Here is a 20,981-nt window from a genome sequence, read left to right on the forward strand (position 1 = left end):
GCGGACTAAAATGAAAATTAAAACTAAAATTGAATTGAAAAAGTAAATTGAAAAATAACGTAAAATGAGACGATTAAAAACAACAAAGCAGATTAAAACGAATCAGAAATATTATGTGAAATGACCAAAATGCCCCTAGGGGCTTAAAACGACTAAAAATGACTCAGATGAAATTTTAAAATGGATTTTTAACAGGAAATTAAAGCATGAACTTATACAAGACTCAGAGACAATTTTTAAGACTTGAACAGAGTTTTGACACATGAAAAGACCAAAATGCCCCTAGGGGCAAAATTGACTCAAAATGACTTCAAATGCAATTTTTTGACGAGGGTTTCGACATAGAATGAAACAAAGACTTATTCACACCACTTGAAAAGACTCAAACAAAATTTTGAAAGACTGAGAGACATTTTTGACAAAATTTTGGATGTACATGTTACATTCTGAACAACAAGCTCTACCTAAAGAAATTTGATGCCAAGGCCCAAAGAGGAATCTTTTTAGGTTACTCTGAAAGGTCAAAGGCATACAGAGTGTATAATTCAGAAACACTCTGTGTTGAAGAATCTATGCACGTTAAATTTGATGACAAGGAGCTTGAAGATAAAACTTCAAAGCAAGGTGAAAGTTTTGCAGAGATACAGGTTCCTGAAGCTACTCCAGAACCTGATCAGATAGCTGAATCTGAAGATAGTCCAGAAGCTGAACCCACATCAGAAGCGCAAGATGAAGCTGCTTCTGATGAAGCACAAGATGGCTCACATCAAGCAGATCCTCCCAGAAACACATTCAAACACAAGTCTTCTCATCCTGAGGAGCTAATCATTGGAAACAAAGATAGTCCAAGAAGAACAAGATCACATTTCAGACAAGAGGAGTCAATGATTGGACTAATCTCAATGATTGAACCTACAACAGTTGATGAAGCACTTTCAGATGATGGATGGATCCTAGCTATGCAAGAAGAGTTGAATCAATTTCAAAGGAATGATGTGTGGGATCTGGTACCCAAACCTCAGCACAAGAACATTATTGGAACAAAATGGGTATTCAGAAACAAGCTGAATGAGCAAGGTGAAGTAACAAGAAACAAAGCCAGGCTTGTTGCACAAGGATATAGTCAACAAGAAGGCATTGATTACACTGAAACGTTTGCTCCAGTTGCAAGATTGGAAGCAATCAGGTTACTTCTTTCCTATGCAGTTAATCATGGCATAATATTATATCAAATGGATGTCAAGAGTGCATTTCTAAATGGTGTCATAGAAGAAGAAGTGTATGTCAAGCAACCTCCTGGATTTGAGGATATTAAATATCCTGACCATGTTTTTAAACTGAAGAAATCACTATATGGCTTGAAACAAGCTCCCAGAGCTTGGTATGATAGACTAAGTAATTTCTTAATCAAGAATGATTTTAAAAGAGGACAGGTTGATACTACACTCTTCAGAAGGACCCTTGGGAAAGATATTCTTGTTGTGCAAATATATGTTGATGATATAATATTTGGGTCTACTAATGCATCTCTTTGCAAGGAATTTTCTGAGTTAATGCAGGATGAATTTGAAATGAGCATGATGGGAGAGCTGAAGTTCTTCCTTGGCATTCAAATCAATCAATGCAAAGATGGAGTCTATGTTCATCAATCAAAGTACACAAAGGAGCTTCTGAAGAAGTTCAAACTTGAAGATTGTAAAGTGATGAACACTCCAATGCACCCTACGTGCAACTTAAGCAAAGAAGATGAAGGAGCTAAAGTAGATCAGAAGCTGTATAGAGGTATGATTGGTTCTTTGTTATACCTCACTGCATCTAGGCCAGATATTTTATTCAGTGTATGCTTGTGTGCAAGATTCCAATCAGATCCTAGAGAATCTCATATGACTGCTGTCAAGAGAATCTTCAGGTATTTGAAAGGAACAACTAATCTTGGACTCCTTTATAGGAAATCCTTAGATTATAAGCTAATTGGATTCTGTGATGCTGATTATGCTGGTGATAGGATTGAAAGAAAGTCAACCAGTGGCAATTGTCAATTTCTGGGTGATAATCTTATATCCTGGGCTAGCAAAAGACAAACAACTATTGCTATGTCTACAGCAGAAGCAGAATACATTTCAGCTGCAAGTTGTTGTACACAACTACTTTGGATGAAACATCAGTTGGAAGATTATCAGATAACTGCTAACAGTATTCCCATTTATTGTGATAATACTGCTGCTATTTGTTTGTCTAAAAATCCAATTTTGCATTCAAGAGCTAAGCACATTGAAATCAAACACCATTCTATCAGAGATTATGTTCAAAAAGGAATTTTAGATATACAATTCATTGATACTGAAAATCAATGGGCTGATATATTTACTAAGCCTTTAACTGTTGAAAGATTTGATTTTATAAAGAAAAATTTGAACATGCATTTTGTATCTGATTAAATGCTTGCTTGCTCCTGAATAGGATTTTAGGTTCTGAAGTTAGTTCAGAAGCGGTAGTCCATCAGAAGCTCTTTATTGAGGTTCTGAGGAAAACTCGCTTTTGATGATGACGTCAGCATCTGAAGTCCAGAAGCTGGATTTGTTACTTCTGAATAGTTGAATTAGTGGAAACGTTGGAAGTTACCTTTTAAAAAAGTAACTTCTGGCCCACTAACTTGGTAGTTACTCTGTGAACTTCTTACGTGGCCTGTATGTGTTGGTGTATAACTAAAAGGGCAATGATGATTTTATAGCTTTGAAAGTACTTTTCACGCGCCCCCAATTTTGTCATTAGTGTTATGTTTGTTTGTCTCTTTTGAATTGCAATCGTTTTACTTTTAACACTTTGACAATTCACACACTACTCACTCACAACAAACACATTTGCTCTCAAACCTCTTGCGAAGTAAGCGCATTCTCTCAACCTTAGAACCCTAAAATCTTCATCTTCTTCAAATCTTCGTCAGTCATCATCAAATGGCATCATCAAGCTCAAAAGTTTCAGAATCTACATCAAACAAGCAAAGCGTATCAGAATCTGGGTCCGTCTACAAAGAGAAGACTATGGATATTCCATGGAAATCCTTAATCGTCCAAGTAGAATCACCAGTGGACTTCACTTCACTCAAGAAGTACGAAGTGGACATGGAAGGCTATGTAGAAACTCAGAAACTGTCTGGATACTTCAACATGCTAAATGGACCAACATATGTGAACTTGGTCAAAGATTTCTGGTTAAGGGCTGAAATCATCAATAGAAAGCCTGTGAAGAGCAGCTGCAGGAGGGTCTGACCAACCCAACAACCAACAGAAGCTAGCAATTTACTTCATGGCTATTCTGGAAAAGATAAACTTCCCCAGATATGTAATGGATCATCTCTGCTGGGCCATAAACGAAAGCACTATAAGAGGAAGAAAACAAGTACCCTATGGGAGATTGCTGTCTGAAATCTTTTTTCAAGGAAGGGTGTTGGAGTTCTTAAAGAGGACAAGGAATGCTTCTGATAGATGTTTCGATGTCTCTACTGCTGAAAGGACTATCAGTAGCAGGAGCTTATGCTCTATGAAGTTCATCAAGGAAGCCCCTAAAGATGAGAAGTGGTTAGAGTTGACAACTGCTGAAACTGAGATAATCAGGGACTTTCCTCCCATCTTTAAGGAAAGTGACTCTGATTTCCTAGTTCAATCAGTTGCTGAGTACGTCTTGGAAGAAGTTGCAAATTCTCAGGAGGAAGCTGCTCTTGCTAAAGGAAAAAGGGCCAGAACTAGTACTGTGTCAGAAGCTGCTGTTGCTATAACTGAGAAGCAAAAAGTTGCTAAGTCTGATGCTAAATCTGTTTCTGCCAAGGATAAAGGAAAGTTGCAGAAGATTGGTGCTGCTTCTATTCCTCAGAAAAGAAGAAAAGGTAAGGCAGATTTGGTAATCACCAAAGAGCTGCTGGAGCAAGCTTTTGAAGATATAACGAAAGAAGAGGCTGAGCCCAAGCTGAAGAAGAAGAAGGCTCCCCTTCAACTTGTGAGTCCTATGGTTGAGATGACTCCAATAAGGAAAAGGATGGCAGATGAACGTGCTTCTGATCTTATATCAGACAAAAAGGATCTAAAAGCACAATACAATCATCAAAGAGATGAAAAGCTCAAGGCTCTGGGTATGGAAGATTGTGATAGGTACTTCAAAGAGAAATTGGTTGAAGTAAGAGCCATTGCTGGTAAGTCTACTGAAGACAATGAGGATGAAGAAATGATGATTTTTATGGAAGATGCTCCAGAAGACGGAACGTCAGAAGTAGTTCCTCAAGCTGCTGGTCCACAGAAGATCACTTCTGAAGGTGGCCCTGCAGCTGAGGTAATCCAGATTCCAGTCACCTCTACTTCCATTTCACCCCTTTCACCACAAGTACCTGAACCAATAGAAGACACTTCTGTCTTAGACAGTCTTGCTCTCCACTACTCAGGTGAGTTACCTATAGACAAATCTACCTCAGAAAAGGCCTCTGAAACAACTCCAGAAGCAGCTGCTTCTGAAAATGTTGTTTCAGAAAACCCCCATCAACAAACACCTGAACCACAAAAACCCACAACACCCCCACAATCACCAACAGCTACCATTGACCCCCCCCCCTCTTTTGAAAATGCCTCAGAAAAGGCCTCTGAAACAACTCCAGAAGCAGCTGCTTCTGAAAATGTTGTTTCAGAAAACCCCCATCAACAAACACCTGTACCACAAAAACCCACAACACCCCCACAATCACCAACAGCTACCTATAGACAAATCTACCTCAGAAAAGGCCTCTGAAACAACTCCAGAAGCAGCTGCTTCTGAAAATGTTGTTTCAGAAAACCCCCATCAACAAACACCTGAACCACAAAAACCCACAACACCCCCACAATCACCAACAGCTACCATTGACCCCCAACTCAACACTCATATATCAACTTCACCACAACAACCATCAACTGAAATTGAACACTCCCCACAACCAACTCCCATGGATATTGACAACTCTCAAGTCAATGTCCAAGCCTCAACCTCTACCGCACACATTGCTTCTGACCAGCCTTCATCTTCAAACACACAAACACACTTTACCATTCCAGTTCCTAACCCTGTTCAAGATTTGGAAATCAGTGATTCTGATCTTGAAACTCTTGAACAACCACCCACAAACATCCTGGAATCTGGATATATAAATGCTGAGCTTCTGACAATCCTTAGTCAAATGCATAATCTGGTGAATCAAAGAAGGTCAATTGATCTCACCAATGCATATGAAGACTCCTGGGTATCTCTTCAGAACCGGGCAAATGAGCTCATTGAAAACATAAAGGCTAAGTGCATCAGAGTCAAGCAAGCTTCAGTCAGAAGGCTTATGGAAAAACTGAATCAGAGTCTCAGAGTAAGAAGTTCTACACTGCTCCTGGCAAACCAGCCTTTCTTCTTAGAAACGGATTACTTGACCAGAGAAGCAAGGTTGTGTAAGCTTCTAAAGAAACAGATGGCACAGCAGCAGCAAGAGGCTAGAGAAAGGGAACAAGCTCTTCTCCAGAGGCAACAACAGCTTGAAGAACTGTTGCAGAAGAAAATTGAAGAAATGGAGGAGATGAAGAAACAACAACAAACCAACCATTAGTTGCACACCTTAGTGTTATCTTTTGTTTGCTGTGTGTTTTAAATTTTTTAGTCCTTGCTTCTGAAAACATCCTGTTTTATTTTTCTATGCTTCTAAATGCTTAAATGATTCTGACTGCTTAGTTGCTTCTGATATTTGGATATTCATCTTCATATACTTTGGTCTGATTTATTTAGTTAATTTCTTAGTATACTCTCTCATGTTTAAGTTTTTCTCAAATCTTTTTGTCTTTTATGCTTATTTTTTATATCATTTTTTTTGATAATGACAAAAGGGGGAGTATATGTGACAAGTATTTAAAGGCTCTGAGCCCCATTAACATTAATGGCACTTGAAATTTTTGAAAAACTTCTATCATTTTTTTTTACCTTATTGGTATAAGCTATGAACGAACGAAGAAGTATCAAAATTCAAGTAAAATTAATTGAACCATTCTTCTTATCTATAAGTTAATTCTTTCAATGATTCAATTTTTTAAAGCTCTGATATTTTTATTGTGCGAAAAATGAATTTAATTAACCTGGATAGAACTTAGGGGGAGCTTACAAACCTCACCTTAAAGACTATCAGACTCAGGGGGAGTTTGAGCTTACAAACCTCAGATTCTGAGCTTACAAACCTCAGAACCCCAAAGTCAACTTGTTAATTAGATTAACAACAATTGATCAATTTTAAATACTTTTGTTTGTCATCATCAAAAAGGGGGAGATAGTTGGAACAAAATGTGTTTAACGATGAACCTTAAAGAGTTTTGATGATAACAAGGTATTAAAAATTGTAAATTGGACTAGCTAATATTTGTTCAAGTGTACAGGACCATAATTATAAAGTTACATCATCATTGGCTCTGAATGAGCAAATAAAGAGCAAAGGAAACAATAAAAATTTGAAGCTTGGACGCTCCTGAAGGCAACTTGTTACTGAAGGGAAAAAGCACTCCTGAAGTTAAGTCGCTTCTGAAGTAAGGATAGTGCTCCTGAAGTTAAGACGCTTCTGAAGTAAGAATAGTGCTCCTGAAGACAAGAAGTCCAGAAGTCATATCATCAGAAGCTGCATCATCAGAAGCTGCAGAAGTCATATCATCAGAAGCTGCATCATCAGAAGCTGCCTCATCAGAAGCTATTTCACCAGAAGCTGAATCTCAACTGGATTTGCAAAAGATTCAAGAATTGAAATGCAAAAGCTGTCTATTGGATTCGAAAACACAAACAAAGGATTAGTGGAATTTTGCAACGGTCATTTCAAAGGTGTTTGAAGGCTTGTGCTTGCAATTTGGACGAAAGCGTTGACATTGTACTTTGTACGAATTGTACAACCACGTTCTCCACCACTCTGTTTTGTGTCCACGCTACAAGACAAGAAAACAGCTCCAGAATACGGTCTCGCCTGCATATATGTTCCTTTGGATAAGGAATGGATTTCAAATTGGTTCTTCGTAGGACAACAACCAAACCAGGCAAAAGATCATTGGTGAAAGATCAAGCTTCAACAACGACTCTTTGGTGTGATGGCAATTTCACAACGTCTCTTTCACACCTCTATATAAAGGAGTGAAGACTTAGAGTTTTGGCAATGCAAGAACGCTGAACGAAAGACTCACAAGATTTTCACAAGTACCAAACCTCTGCTGAAATTGTTCTGCATTCACTTAGAATTTCTGTGTCTCAAAGTCATATCTTAGAAATTCTTAAGTCCATTGAGTCTGTATCTGATTTGTATTGTGAGCACCTCTGATTGTATATCAAGTGTTCAACCTTAAACAATTTTCTGTGTGATTTTGTTTAGTTAGAAAGTCTCTTGCAGTTGTGCTTGAGCAGGAAGTCTCTTGATTGTGTTCTTGAGCAAAGGAAGTCTCTAGCTTGTGTGCTTGAGCAAAGGAAGTCTCTTGCTTGTGTGCTTGAGCATTTGTAATCAGATATTACTCATAGTGAAATCTCCTTGGAAGTGCAAGGGGGACTGGACTACTTCCGGATTGTGGAAGGAACCAGTATAATTGCTTTGTGTCGTTCTTCTTCTCTCTCTCTGTTTTATTCCGCTGCATTTAGATTCTGATTATCACTTCAGAAGCTGTTTCACTTAGCTTCTGATTAGTGTGTTCAGTTTTTAGGAGAAACGAAGAATTTTTCAAAACACAATTCAACCCCCCCCCCCCCTTTCTTGTGTTTTTCTCACCTTCAAACTATATGTTGATTGAATTATGGATGTTGTTGGTGATTGTATATATGATGGTGAATTATTGTCGATTGCATATATACTAAACGTTGGTGATGGTGAGGTGATTTGTTTGTGTGAACATATGCATTGTAGTCGAGTCGTATGTTCATGCATTCATGACTGATGGTGGCGGATTTTATAACCAATTGAGGTGATTACGATGTTTTTGTTGCATCAAAGGTGACGACCTTGAGGTGATTTGGTACCACATGTATGTATGTGTCAAGTTTAGGCATATCACATTGCATGAGTCTTGATTGTTGTATTGAATGACGAATGATGATGATGAGTGTGTTAAATGATTATATACTTGCAATGATTGGGGTTGCTATATGAATGTGGATGTGGAGGTTAAATGTTCATAATGATTAATTGAGAATTGAACTGTTTTATCCATATCAAGTTATTTATATTGATCATGATTGATGTAATACTAATCTCCAGTGGTTTTGACCGCCTACCTGTCGGTACGGATGGGTAGACGCTGTGCAGGAGTAGTCCGCTTGCGGTGAGTGCTTGGATAGCTGGAGTTAGCCTCCGCTATCATTTTGGAGTTATAGTTTAGGGCTCTGATTAGGTCGAGTCAGTGTCTTTTAGTTGTGTTGGACTTATTTTATTTATTTGAGATGTACTGATTGTCGAGATTTGGAGAATTTTATGTTGATGATGTATTTGACCATGGTATATGTATTGATTTGATATGGAGATGTATGATTATACGTCGGCTGCGACTGTTGAGATTTATATCTATGCATGCAAGTTGTTGTTTAGTTTGAGACGTATCATCTATTTCTTGAATATTTTCTATATTCGCGTGTTTTATCGCTTTAATAGAAATAGGGCGTTACATAAAACAACATCAATCCATCATCAGCAACACTATCGATTTCATTAACAACAGTAACAAAGGAGAAAACTATGAATCCAACATCAATCCATTATCAACAACACTATCAGTTTCCTCTCTCTTCCATTCGCCACCATCAATCACCTCTTAACCTAAAACAACAACCACAATGATTAACACAAACAACAATCCTCAGAATCATCATTTCTTGGAAGCATCAAAAACCTCTACGGAATTGTACAAACCCTTGCTCCAGACGATGTTTGGAACAACCCTGTCTACAAACAAATGCTATTGAATCCCATGAATCCATGTGAATCACTGTGCATGAACCTTTTCTTGAATATTGATGACACTGAATCATCAAGTAAGTTTTATGTGTGTGATACTTGTTACAAGTTTACGACTTTTCAGAATCTTGTTTGTACTTGTGGAAAACCCACTAATAAACAACCTAAGAATTTGGATTCTGAGGGTCAGGGGAATGAGTTCCAAAATGGGGTCTTTGTTACTGAAAATGGGTCATTGTTTTTGGTGTATGATGATTTGAAGATTGTGCCTTGTTCTTTGATGACCTCCGTGGAACAGTTGATGGAATTAGGGTATTTAGATTTGAGTAAGTTAGAGGAAGCTCCGGTTGCTCTTGTTGGATTTTTGGATGCGGAAAGTCAGAAGGGATTTGGATGAGTGAATGAAGGATAAAATTGAATTGTTGAAGATGAAGATGGAAAAATGAAAAGAGAAGAATAATAATAAATTAAGAGAAAGAGAATTTAATTGAAGGAGGGTAGTGATGAATGATGATGAAGGAGGGAGTAAATTTAATTGAAGAAGAAGAAGAGACACAAGTGTTGGGTTTTGCAGCTCGTGTTCTTACTTTTTTGTTGTTCTCCTTTTTTTTAATTAAAGAAATACACATGTCATTTATATTTATTCTTAAATTTAGCTCAGGTGGTGAATTTTTTTTAGACATTTCAATAGTGTGGAACTACGTTTTATCACATTATTTATTTTTGGTACAAATATAACAAACAAATTTAGTACGACATTTTGTAAAGATTAGCAGTACAAACTTTATTAGGAGCATCATACTCCTTTGTGGGAAAGGTGAATTTTATTTGCTATTTTTACTTCAATTGTGGGAAAGGAGCATCATACTCCTTTGATGAAAGAAATTCAATAAAATTAAAATACTTTACGAACTTGTTTGCTCAGGAAATACTTATCCAAGACGACGAGTAATAGGAATTAAGCATAAGTCATGTTTTCTTCCTACGGTAAGCCCAAATGTTTCAGTCATATCTATCTCTTCATTCTTCATTCCATTGGGAAGCTTCCAATCAAAGTGATAAAGTAACATAGCAAGTGGCAACTCAACATTGGGTAAGGCAAATGCCATACCAGGACACATTCTCCTTCCAGCTCCAAATGGTATGAATTCAAAGTCTGTTCCTTTGAAATCAATTGTGCTATTGAGAAATCTCTCAGGTTTAAAAATCTCAGCTTCAACCCAATTTCTTTGATCTCTTGAAATAGCCCAAGCATTAATAACGACTCTTGTCTTAGGTGGGATCTCATACCCATTGATTTGGCATCTTTCTCTACTTTCTCTTGGAATTAACAATGGTGCCGGAGGATGTAGCCTCATTGTTTCTTTGATGATAGACTTTAAGTATTTCAATTGGTGCAACTCTGTGTTATCCACATACCCCTTTATGTCGTACACTCTTCTTACCTCAGCTTGGGCTTCATACATTACCCTTGGGTTCTTTACCATCTCGGACATCGCCCATAACAGAACATCTGATGATGTTTCGGTACCAGCAGTGAACATGTCCTGCAAATTGATTAGCATTAATCCGTAGAAGCTTACTTTTAAACAAGCAAATTTATAAACCAGTCTACGAATTTTGAAAATAAACGTGTTAACATGTTAAGTTGTTGACTAACCAGGATGACTGATTTTATATTGTCATCAGTCAAGAGATGCTGCGAGTGATCATTTTCCTGTTGAATCTTGAGAAGAACATCAACTATATCTTCATCCGTGCTTACTTCTCTATGATTGACGATCATCGATGATGTCTTGCAATATTATATCAGTTTCTCTATGAATTTTTTCAAGTTTGGTCTTCTCCTTGCTCACCACCCTTTGAAGCATTTTAATAGAAGGATACAAATCAGCAATACACATTACTCCTAACAAACTCCCAAGTTCCTTAATTGCTGATATGAACACTTGTTCGTGTCTGTTCTTTTTCCCAATAGTTGCTCGTGTCACGATCCCATATGTCATTGAAATAATCTTCTGAGTGAGATTAACAACTGATCCTTCACTTTCAGATATTGATTTAATAAGGCCTGACACCTCTTCTTCTCTAATGGGCTTGAATGATTCGACACGCTTTGCACTTAATAACTCTAAAACACATATCTTTCGTAATTGCCTCCAGTGTTCTCCATATTTAGAGAAAGCAACGTCAGTACCATTGTAACTAAATATTTTGTACATAAGAAAGTCTGGCCTATCACTAAAGGTGATGTCATTTGTTTTCAGAATCTCTTTGGCCATTTCAGGTGAAGTAACTATTACATATGGTACCTCTCCTAATTTTAGACTCATTAAGGGTCCATATTTAGCTGCCAAATTTTTGAAGCAGTGATGGGGAAGTGAGTTGTTGATAATCTGATGTAGGTTTCCTATAAAAGGAAGTGTTGGTGGTCCTGGTGGTAAATTGGGGGAACTGTTACAACTCCACCTTTTAACTATTTTGAATAGCACTAAAAGGAAGAGAAAGGAGACCATGAAGGTGATATTAGAAAAAGGGTTGTGAAGCTCCATGATGGTAGCTTGATCTAGAAATCTAAAGAATGCCTTCACAAAGGTGTCTATGCAAAAGACTCAAATGATGATTACCTGCATTTTCAAGACAATGCAGACATGTTAATTAATACCATACAAATATTAATAAAAAACTAATACAATATTAGCATAAAGACACACATGAAGCATAAGGTGTGCTTGGTGTGGTCAAAATAAAACAACCTGTACACAAGAGCTTGTCAATACATGATATTCCCAAATACACCTAAGCACGTATAGTTTTTAATTTTTTTGACAGCACATATGTACTTAAAATATTGATATCTCCAATCCAAAGCAATTTAAAAAAAAAAAAAAGACACGAGGATGAATAGGCATCATATTAATTATATAATATATATACGATTTGCCTTTTCATTTTCTTTTTTTTTTTAATATTTTTTTCCAAATAATACATGTTTTTTTCAATATATATATATATATATATATATATATATATATATATATATATATATATATATATATATATATTCAAAAGATGTTCACATTTGAAAGAAAAAAAATGTATATAATCAAGCAGTTAAAATCTCTAAAAAAAAAAGACACGAGGATGGATAGGCATCATATTAATAAATTTGAGATAAAGATTTACTTAAAATGCAGCACACGATGTTGGACTCGATTGTTCCCTCAAAAAAAAAATGTTGGACTCGATTGTCAACTTCCCGTCTTCAAAAACTTTCTAAATTGATCCTATCGATATTTTACTGTTAATAATATTAGTAGATGTCTATTTAATTATTTTTCCTTTAACAATTAAGTTGGTCTACACATGAATAAAACATCCACTAACATTTTAAAAGAGCATTTCTAATTAAGGAATCGAGTTTTAGAACAATGTCTTTAAGGTTTTGATGATAATAATATATAAAAGAATATGAATATTGCTTTTTTTTCCAACATAAAACGCTCACTCCAACCAAACTATCCAAAATACCCTCACCTGAGTTAACTCACGCATGTGTATATCCCAGCGTGACTTAAGTCAGCGTGAATTAACTTAATCTGGGTTCTGTTATAAGAACAGAACAACTTCATAGGAATTTCCAAAAATACATATGCGGATTTGATCTCCATTGTTGCAATTTTCTCCATCCTTAAGCCATTCAACGCCAATTACAAACACAAAATCAAGTAAGTGCTTACTATCCTATTGCATTGGCTTTTTTGATTGAATTATAAGATTTTTTGGATAATTTGCCACATATTTAAGTTTTTATGATTTTTTATTTTATAGGGTTAGATGTTTATGAGATTTGATTGAATTGTTAGATGTTGATTTGAGTAGAATTGATTGATTTGTGGTAGAAATTGTTAGGAGTTGTTAGAAATTGTTATGAATTGTTTGAAATTGTTAGGAATTTGAAATTCTAGCACACTAGTTTTAAGATGTTTTATGCGATGTTCCAACTTCAGATGAACAGAAAGCAGATGTTCTGTTTAATGTTCCAACATTATGCAAATAAACAAATAAAACGCAAGAAAATAAATGACAAGAAAGTAAATGGCACAAGAGAGTTGTTAATCCAGTTCGGTGACAAACACACATACTCTAGGCGCTACCAAGCCAGGAAGGAAATCCACTAGTGTAGTCCTTATTTTAAAGTTCTTAGCTAACTCCTCGTTTACAACTTAAGACCTATGACCTACCCGTCTAGACTTCAACCTAGGAACTCCTAGATTTGAGATCCCATCTCACTATCCTGCATGTTGCGGATTCCAATGAGAAAACCACACCAATAACAACTTGATGTGTGGAGCAAGGGATAATTAAGCAACCAAAAATCAAAATGTATGGAACAGTTATAATCACAAGCCAAAAGTAGAAAACAACAGCGAGAGAAAAGAAGAAGAGAACACAAAAGAATTTGTTGACCCAGTTCGGTCCAAATTGACCTAGTCTGGGGGAGAGAGCAGCCCTCCGTTTCACTATATGATGAGTAACAGTACAAAAGAGATGGATTACAAGAATAAGTCTCCCGCCTAATTCTACCCAAATCCCAGCCTCTTCCCGTAACCAAGAGACTCAATCCTAATAGTGTTTCCCAAGGTGAATCAACCCTCAAACCCTAGTGTTTGTTCCAAAGAGACAAACTCTACACAAACCCTAGATTTGTTGTTGCCTTTCTAAACCCTTGTTTCAGCCCCTCTATCTCTCTCTAAATAGTCTGATACAAGGCCTATATTTATAGTAAAAGTTTTGCTTAAAATTTGGAACAAATCTGCACCAGAAAATACGTTTCTGTTATTTACTGCCAACGCACCATCGTGCCACGATGCGACCCCATCGTGCCACGAAATTTCTAGTAACTTGCCTCAAAAAACTGAAACTTCCATCGTGCCACGTTGCCCTTCCATCGTGCCACGTTGCTTCTGCAGATCCTGATTTTAAGTTAACTCTCACACTACAACCAATCACAACCCCTATGATTATCAGATTCAAACACACAAATGGTGAAGTTACCTTCAAACACAAACTACAACCTTGCTTCAAAGCTTTGGTGTAGCACAATGAGTTACAACTCAATAAACAGTCCTTAACATGTATCAAGAAGATACAAGAAAGGCTCACAATAAACAAACATTACTAAACTTGCATCAAACACGATACAAGAGTAGACACACGAAGAAAACGACTCAAAACCCTAAAAAACTAATCTTTTTAGAATGACGGCTAGAATGCTCAATTAGGTCTTGAAGTCTTCCTTTTATACTGAAGCAATACGGGCTCAATAATCTTGTTGGGATTCAGAACAAATTGTAGATCGTTCAGTTGATATACATCATCAGAATCAGTGACAAAAAGGAAAGTCCTAATATGTAGGAAAATATTTAGGAACTTCCAAACATATCCAAATATTCCCTTAAATATAATCACACCTTTAGGAATATAACACAACTGATTTTGAACAGATATGCGCGTTGCTTGGTCAGGAAGATATGTGTAACGCCCACACTAAACGTATCTAGAAAGATTAGCATATGCATTAACTTGATACTGGATACATCAAAATTTACAACAATAAAACTTTGAATGCATATCTTATACAACCATAAGCGTTCGTACAACAAGAATATAATATAACTTGTCTAAAATGTAGTAAATGCATCCTTGTAATCCCATATCATTCTGCAGCGGGTACGAACGAGCACTTGCTGGAATATCCATCCGGCTACTAGCTTTCCATACCAACCTGTTTATCTGAAACAAATAAGGATTGGGATGAGACATAATGTCTCAGTGAGTTCTACCTAGCCCTAGGCTATAGGTAACCTCGGGGGAAACCTACGGTCACCACGTGTCTACAATACAACCTGCCGGTTGAATATACATGTGTGGTCATGCTTGCCTAGACGGTCGTGCACACTAGATCTGTCGTAGGTTCATCTTAACTTGTCATAGCTCTTGCTTACATCATATGTGTCATGGAGGTTAAGGGGAACCTAAGACCGCTAACTCAAAATACGCTAGACGCATCGAGACTTTACATGCTTATTCATGACACGATTCCTATACCGGACGATTAGGGAAACCTAAGATCGTATTCGGTTAACATTCATAACTTGATCTATTGCATAAACTTGTACATGTCTAACATCATATCATAATCATACGTAATCATAATCATTCATACATAGATGTTAGCGTTGAACAAACATATTATCTAAGTTCATTTTACGGAAAGCCCCGGGTGGAGTAACCCCAAGTACAATCCCATACATGACCGATGAAAACCTAGCTAAGGTACATCAGACTCCCTCAGTGACGTACGGGCCCCCCTTGCGGAGCTTATCCCGTTCTCACGACACCTACGTCTTACATACTCATTTACCACAGATCCTTAAGTGATCCTATTGGTGGTAAACTACACATACATCATAGTCTTAATCATACATACATGAAGGGTTAAACCTATACATGCTTGCTCGTTAACCACGGGTCCGTGATCTACCCGTTTAGCGGTAAACTACCTACATAGACATTCTCATCATAGTGAAGGGTTTAACTTAGCTAATCACGGCTTAACATGCTTGCATGGTCATTCTTATTCATGTGCGAAGAGAATACACTAATCACTTCGTGTCTTAACATACTTGGGACTCATGCTTATCATTCTAGTACTCAACAAACTATGTCGAGGCTCTACATTCATTCCCTTCCTTAAAGATTAGTTTGCTACCCGACTTATATCATATCATTCTCTCGTATGCCAATACGTTAAATATTTGTTTCATTCACAAGAAAACCTTTTAAAAGATTATCAAATGGGACCTTGGTTTGAGGGGTTTACTTTCATAAAAACATCACAGAGAAAACCCGACACGAAGCCGCCCAAAAACTGCCTGGAACGAGCCAACAACAAGTTTTGATGTTGTCAGCTCGCCATGGCGAGTACTTGCTCGCCCCAGCGAGGACAGTCCAGAACTTGTAAAAATGGCATTTTTGGCTCAAAAACCTCAAAACCAAGTGACCCAAAGCATATTTTAACTCTATGGATCATAGAATACCTGAAAAACATTCATACAGCAAGTATTTACATGTTTAGCAAGCATGACATGAAAAGGGCAACTAATCACAATACATGAAACCCTAGTTTTTTCATGTTTTCCTTACAAGATCAAACACATAATCCCAAAGGGGTGGGTAAACTATCTATAGAACTCACCTTAACATAATCTTGCAATATCTTCAAGCTCTAAACTTCTTAGCTTCAAACCCTATCTCTCGATTCAACATACATCCATAGCCTTAGCTCATCAATCCAACTTTCTCTTTGATTCTTGACCATGAAGAAACCATAACATGCACAAGTTCATGCTCCAACTCCCAACTTTACCAAAGACCAAAATGTAACCCTAGCCTTGAATCTCTTCTTGTGAGTGAAAGAATTGGAAAACAAGCTTAATCCAAGTTGCCAATCTCTTATAGGATCATGTAGGAACCAAATCTTGATCATAAATTATTAAAGGAACGAGGTTTGATGAATTGGTGAGGATGGGAGAGTGAGAGAGAGACCGATGGTTAGAGAGAATGAGGAGAGAATTTCTTCAAAGAAGACCTAGAGAGAGAAAGAACAAGAAATTATGAAGATTTTGTAACCAAAATCACTTTTATACCCCTTATGCGTGAAAGTACCATTTTGCCCTTCGCCTTAAACGTGTTTAATCCAACACTGATACTTAACTCATGTTTGACTGACATCATGTAATAAACATTTTCCGTCATAATTACTTTCCATAACATTAATCCTCTGGCACGTTCGACTGGTAATATTCCATTAGCTGACGAGTGGGATACTACAATATGGGGACGTGGATTCCTTATTAAGATAAAGTGCGCGTACAAATAAGCATGAAACTAGGCACACTAAACCGTGTCAGGATGTTGGAACATCGTATCCAATATCTTACATAAATGCCTAACATATGTTGGAACATAGTATCCAAAAACACAAACATGGATATTTGTTTTGGCAATAATGCAGCCAATACAAATACCCAACAATATCCCCCTTTAGCAAATTTCTGGCTAAAACAAATTGAGGCCATTTTAAATAAAGCAGAGGGATACACATCTTCCATTTCCTCAAAGAGCATGAACAGACACCTATGAATAAACAACTAGCACACAAAGTCTAAAGAGATACCTTAGATACACTTCTTCAGATCATCATAACTCATCACTACAAGAAACACTACCCTTTGCCAGGGATTTTGTGAGGGGTTTGTAACCCCTGGGAAATTTCCCAGGGAAAATGCCAAGGAAATCCCGTGGCATATAACACAAGGGCAGGCCCTCAATTATTCCCTCGCATTATGCATGGCGCCAACTCAAAAATTCAAAAGAAACATGCTGCAGGCTTGGCAGGTCAAAAGTTGTTGCATGTCAGCCCAAAACCGACGGATAAAGCCAGGGAGAGGTCGTCGGATGTGCAAAAACGAGGGGAATCTCTGCTGTGTTGACTGTTGATGAGACAATGGCCTGGCAAAGGAATCACGTGGCAGCATGCGAGGGGCAAAGGCCGTCGCTTATTGCATGAATCCTTGGCTTATTTTGGAACGTTCTGAGGCTATTCTGCACCTAGTTAAGCTAAGATTTGACCACATATGCGTGGGGCATGGCCGTGGGAAAAGCCCTAGCTTATTTTCTTTCCTATATAAGAATGTGTGCCCCGGTTGGATAGTTTGCCCAACACTTAGAAAATTTCTTTACATAAAACAGCACCCATTCTCACAACAAATTCATCAAACTTCTTTTATTTGGTAAAAAAATACTTCACTTGTTATATTTTTTATCATCATATTAATTTTTACTAATTATTAATGTTATTTATTTTGTATGTTTAATTTTTGCAGCTGTGTTACATATCTACCTCCTCCTGTGGTTAGCTAGTGCTCAACTCTTGCTGTTTGGATTGCATTGCAGATCTGCTATATTGTCAAGCTTCAACAAGTTAGTGATTTTTTTTCTCATAACTCTATAAATGATATACATGTTGATGATATGTTCTAAAATATGCTACTGTCCAATAAAATGATGTTTTTTTTTTATTCTGAAATTCTGAAGAAAAATAATTTAATTATGATTTTTTTTCGTTTTTTCATATTATGCCTGAATTTTGGTTGGTTTATTTTATTCGAATATTTCAATGTTAATTGTCCAGAAATTGATGTTGAATATATGCATGTCTGTTATGTGATATATGCATGTTTTTTTTGTGATAAAATGAAATATATGCATATATGCTGTTTTTTTTTGTGATAAAATGAAATATGCATGTTGTTTTTTGATAAAATGAAATATATGCATGTTGTTGAATATATAGTTATTAGGTTGATTTTTATATATTATAGAATATGGTTTATTTAGTAAAATAGGAGCATAATCTGTTTTTTGTAATTTAGGGCAACTCTTTTTCTGGTATTTTTTAAAAAAAAAAAAAAAAAAAACTGTTGTACGTAACATAATTTGTTTTTAAAAATTTATTATTTATTCAATTTTAAAAACTGGTTTATAAATAAAAATATATATAAAAAAAGAATGTAATAAAAAGGTTTATTGTTGTAAAACTGATTTATAATAAAAAAATAAAACAATGTAACAATGAAATATATTTATACAATAAAGAAAGCAGTTTTTTCAATGTAACAATGTAATAATAAAGCTGATTTTTCAAAAAATAAAGAAAGCAGTTTTTTTAACAAGTTTTTTTTTTTTTTTGAAAGAAAGAAAGCAGTTTTTTTAACAAGTTAAAATCTGTGTATATGTTTATACAATATTTTAAAAAAAATAATGTAATATATATAGTAGTGCCTGTTATTTAAAAATAGTAGAAAACAAGGTAATATAAAGTTTAAATTTTAAATCGGTTTTTATATAAAAATACAACGTTTAAATTTTAAATCTTTTTATATAATAAAAATTAAAATCTGTTTTCAAAATATTATAAAAATAAATCTGTTTTTTCAAAAAATAAAGAAAGCAGTTTTTTTTAACAAATTAAAATCTGTGTATATATTTATACAATATTTAAAAAAAATGTAATATATATAGTTATTTAATACCTATTGTTTAAAAATAGTAGAAAACAATGTAATATAAAGCTGTTTTTTTTAACAAATTAAAATTAAATCGGTTTATATAAAAATAAATAAATACAAAGTTTAAATTTTAAATCTTTTTATATAATAAAAATTAAAATCTGTTTTAAGAATATTATAAAAATAAAGCTATTTTTTCAATACATAAATAAAGCTGATTGGAAATAATAAGCCCTTGTATTGGAAATAATTATTATATGTTTGCACGTATAATTAATAGTTATTACTAATAAGCCCTTTTTATTGGAAATAATTATTATATGTTTGCACGTATAATTAATAGTTATTTAATGTTTGTGCGTAATATTAAATGCTTGCGCGTAAAATTGTTTGTTATAAATTGGGCGTAAATTAAATTAATTGGTATGCGCGTAAAAATTTATTTTATTGTTTGAGCGTAAAATTATTTTTTTGCGCATAAAGCTAGTTTCCTCGATTAAGTAATCATTTTTTGACGTGGAATATGATATGTCAATGAAGTTGGTGAACGTGTAGAAGATGGAGTATTATCAATATTATCGTAGTTGGATGTACGATAGGACGTTTCCGGGAAGAACAGGACTAAAACCGCAATTTGTGGAAGGAGTTGACGGATTTATTTCATGGGCATGGGAGCAAGAAATTTGTAGATATGAGGGAGGAGTTAGATGTCCGTGTCTAAAATGTAGGTGCAGACATATAATTACCGATCCTGGAGATGTGAAGAAACACTTAAAAAGAGTTGGTTTTATGCCTAATTATTGGGTTTGGGCATATAATGGTGAAATTTTTCAGAATTTTGGGGTAGGGGACAATGCAAAAGCTTCTACTAGCCATGGTGGAACAAATGTGGAAACAAATGTGGAGTACAACGAAGATGTCAACACAGAACAATTCAACATGATGGATGATATGGTTGCGGACGCTTTAGGGTTGGAATTGTCTTACGGTGATGATGTTGAAGATGATGAAGAGGAACAACCCCCGAATGAGAAGGCGCAGAGATTTTACCGATTGTTGAGTGAAAGTAATACACCTTTGTATGAAGGGTCTTCATACACTAAGCTATCTATGTGTGTGTGGATTTTAGCTCATAAGTCGAATTATCTTAATCCTGATGATGGTATGGATGATATTACGGAGATGTTGAAGGCCGTGACTCCGTTTAAAGATAATCTGCCAAATGATTATTATGCTGCGAAGAGGTTGGTGATGAGGTTGGGATTATCAGTTAAAAAGAGTGATTGTTGTAGAAATGGATGCATGCTGTTTTATGACAATGAGTTTGGGATAAATGATGGAGCATTGGAAGAATGTAAATTTTGTGATAGTCCGAGGTACGGTATCAGCAAGCAGAAACGAGTGGCGGTTAAGTCAATATTTTACTTGCCAATAATACCAAGATTACAAAGACTGTTTGCATCGATGAAAACTGCTAGTAAAATGACGTGGCATCATTCAAATGGAATTCCTGGAGTGATGCGACATCCTTCTGACGGTGAAGCGTGGAAACACTTTGATCGAGTACATCCTGATTTCGCAGCAGATCCACGAAATGTGAGACTTGGTTTATGCTCTGACGGTTTCCAGCCATATGTCCAATCCTCGGCAAAACCATATTCTTGTTGGCCAATCATTGTAACCCCGTATAATCTCCCTCCCGAGATGTGCATGACAAAACCATACTTGTTTTTGAGTTGTATTGTACCAGGACCAGATAATCCTAAAGCAGGCATAGACGTGTTTCTACAACCGTTAATTGATGATCTGAAGAGGTTGTGGGTTGGAGAATTGACATATGATATTTCTAGAAAATAAAATTTCAAGTTGAGAGCAGCTTTGATGTG

At 35.9% G+C, this 20,981-nt stretch overlaps 3 protein-coding genes across 3 annotated transcripts; 2 read left to right on the top strand and 1 right to left on the bottom strand.

Annotated features, from left to right (window-relative positions):
- Positions 1 to 8,972: 8,972 nt before the first annotated feature.
- On the top strand, positions 8,973 to 9,356 carry LOC146916995 (uncharacterized). Its single transcript, XM_085721795.1, has one exon. The coding sequence runs from the start codon at positions 8,973 to 8,975 to the stop codon at positions 9,354 to 9,356; it is 384 nt and encodes a 127-aa protein (XP_085577921.1).
- Positions 9,357 to 9,647: 291 nt separating this feature from the next.
- On the bottom strand, positions 9,648 to 11,606 carry LOC146916996 (cytochrome P450 71D10-like). Its single transcript, XM_085718843.1, has 2 exons — positions 10,620 to 11,606; positions 9,648 to 10,506 (listed from the first exon to the last, which is right to left on the bottom strand). Exons 1-2 carry the CDS (start codon positions 10,743 to 10,745, stop codon positions 9,892 to 9,894), a joined length of 741 nt encoding a protein of 246 aa, XP_085574969.1. The 5' UTR covers positions 10,746 to 11,606; the 3' UTR covers positions 9,648 to 9,891.
- Positions 11,607 to 19,653: 8,047 nt separating this feature from the next.
- Positions 19,654 to 20,952, top strand: LOC146916997 (uncharacterized). Its single transcript, XM_085721796.1, has one exon. It carries the CDS (start codon positions 19,654 to 19,656, stop codon positions 20,950 to 20,952), a length of 1,299 nt encoding a protein of 432 aa, XP_085577922.1.
- Positions 20,953 to 20,981: the final 29 nt, after the last annotated feature.

This window comes from Medicago sativa, chromosome 6 (genome assembly GCF_051527215.1).
Source record: "Medicago sativa cultivar Bolivia chromosome 6, Bolivia_mono, whole genome shotgun sequence".
In the NCBI taxonomy this organism is placed as follows: Eukaryota; Viridiplantae; Streptophyta; class Magnoliopsida; order Fabales; family Fabaceae; genus Medicago; species Medicago sativa.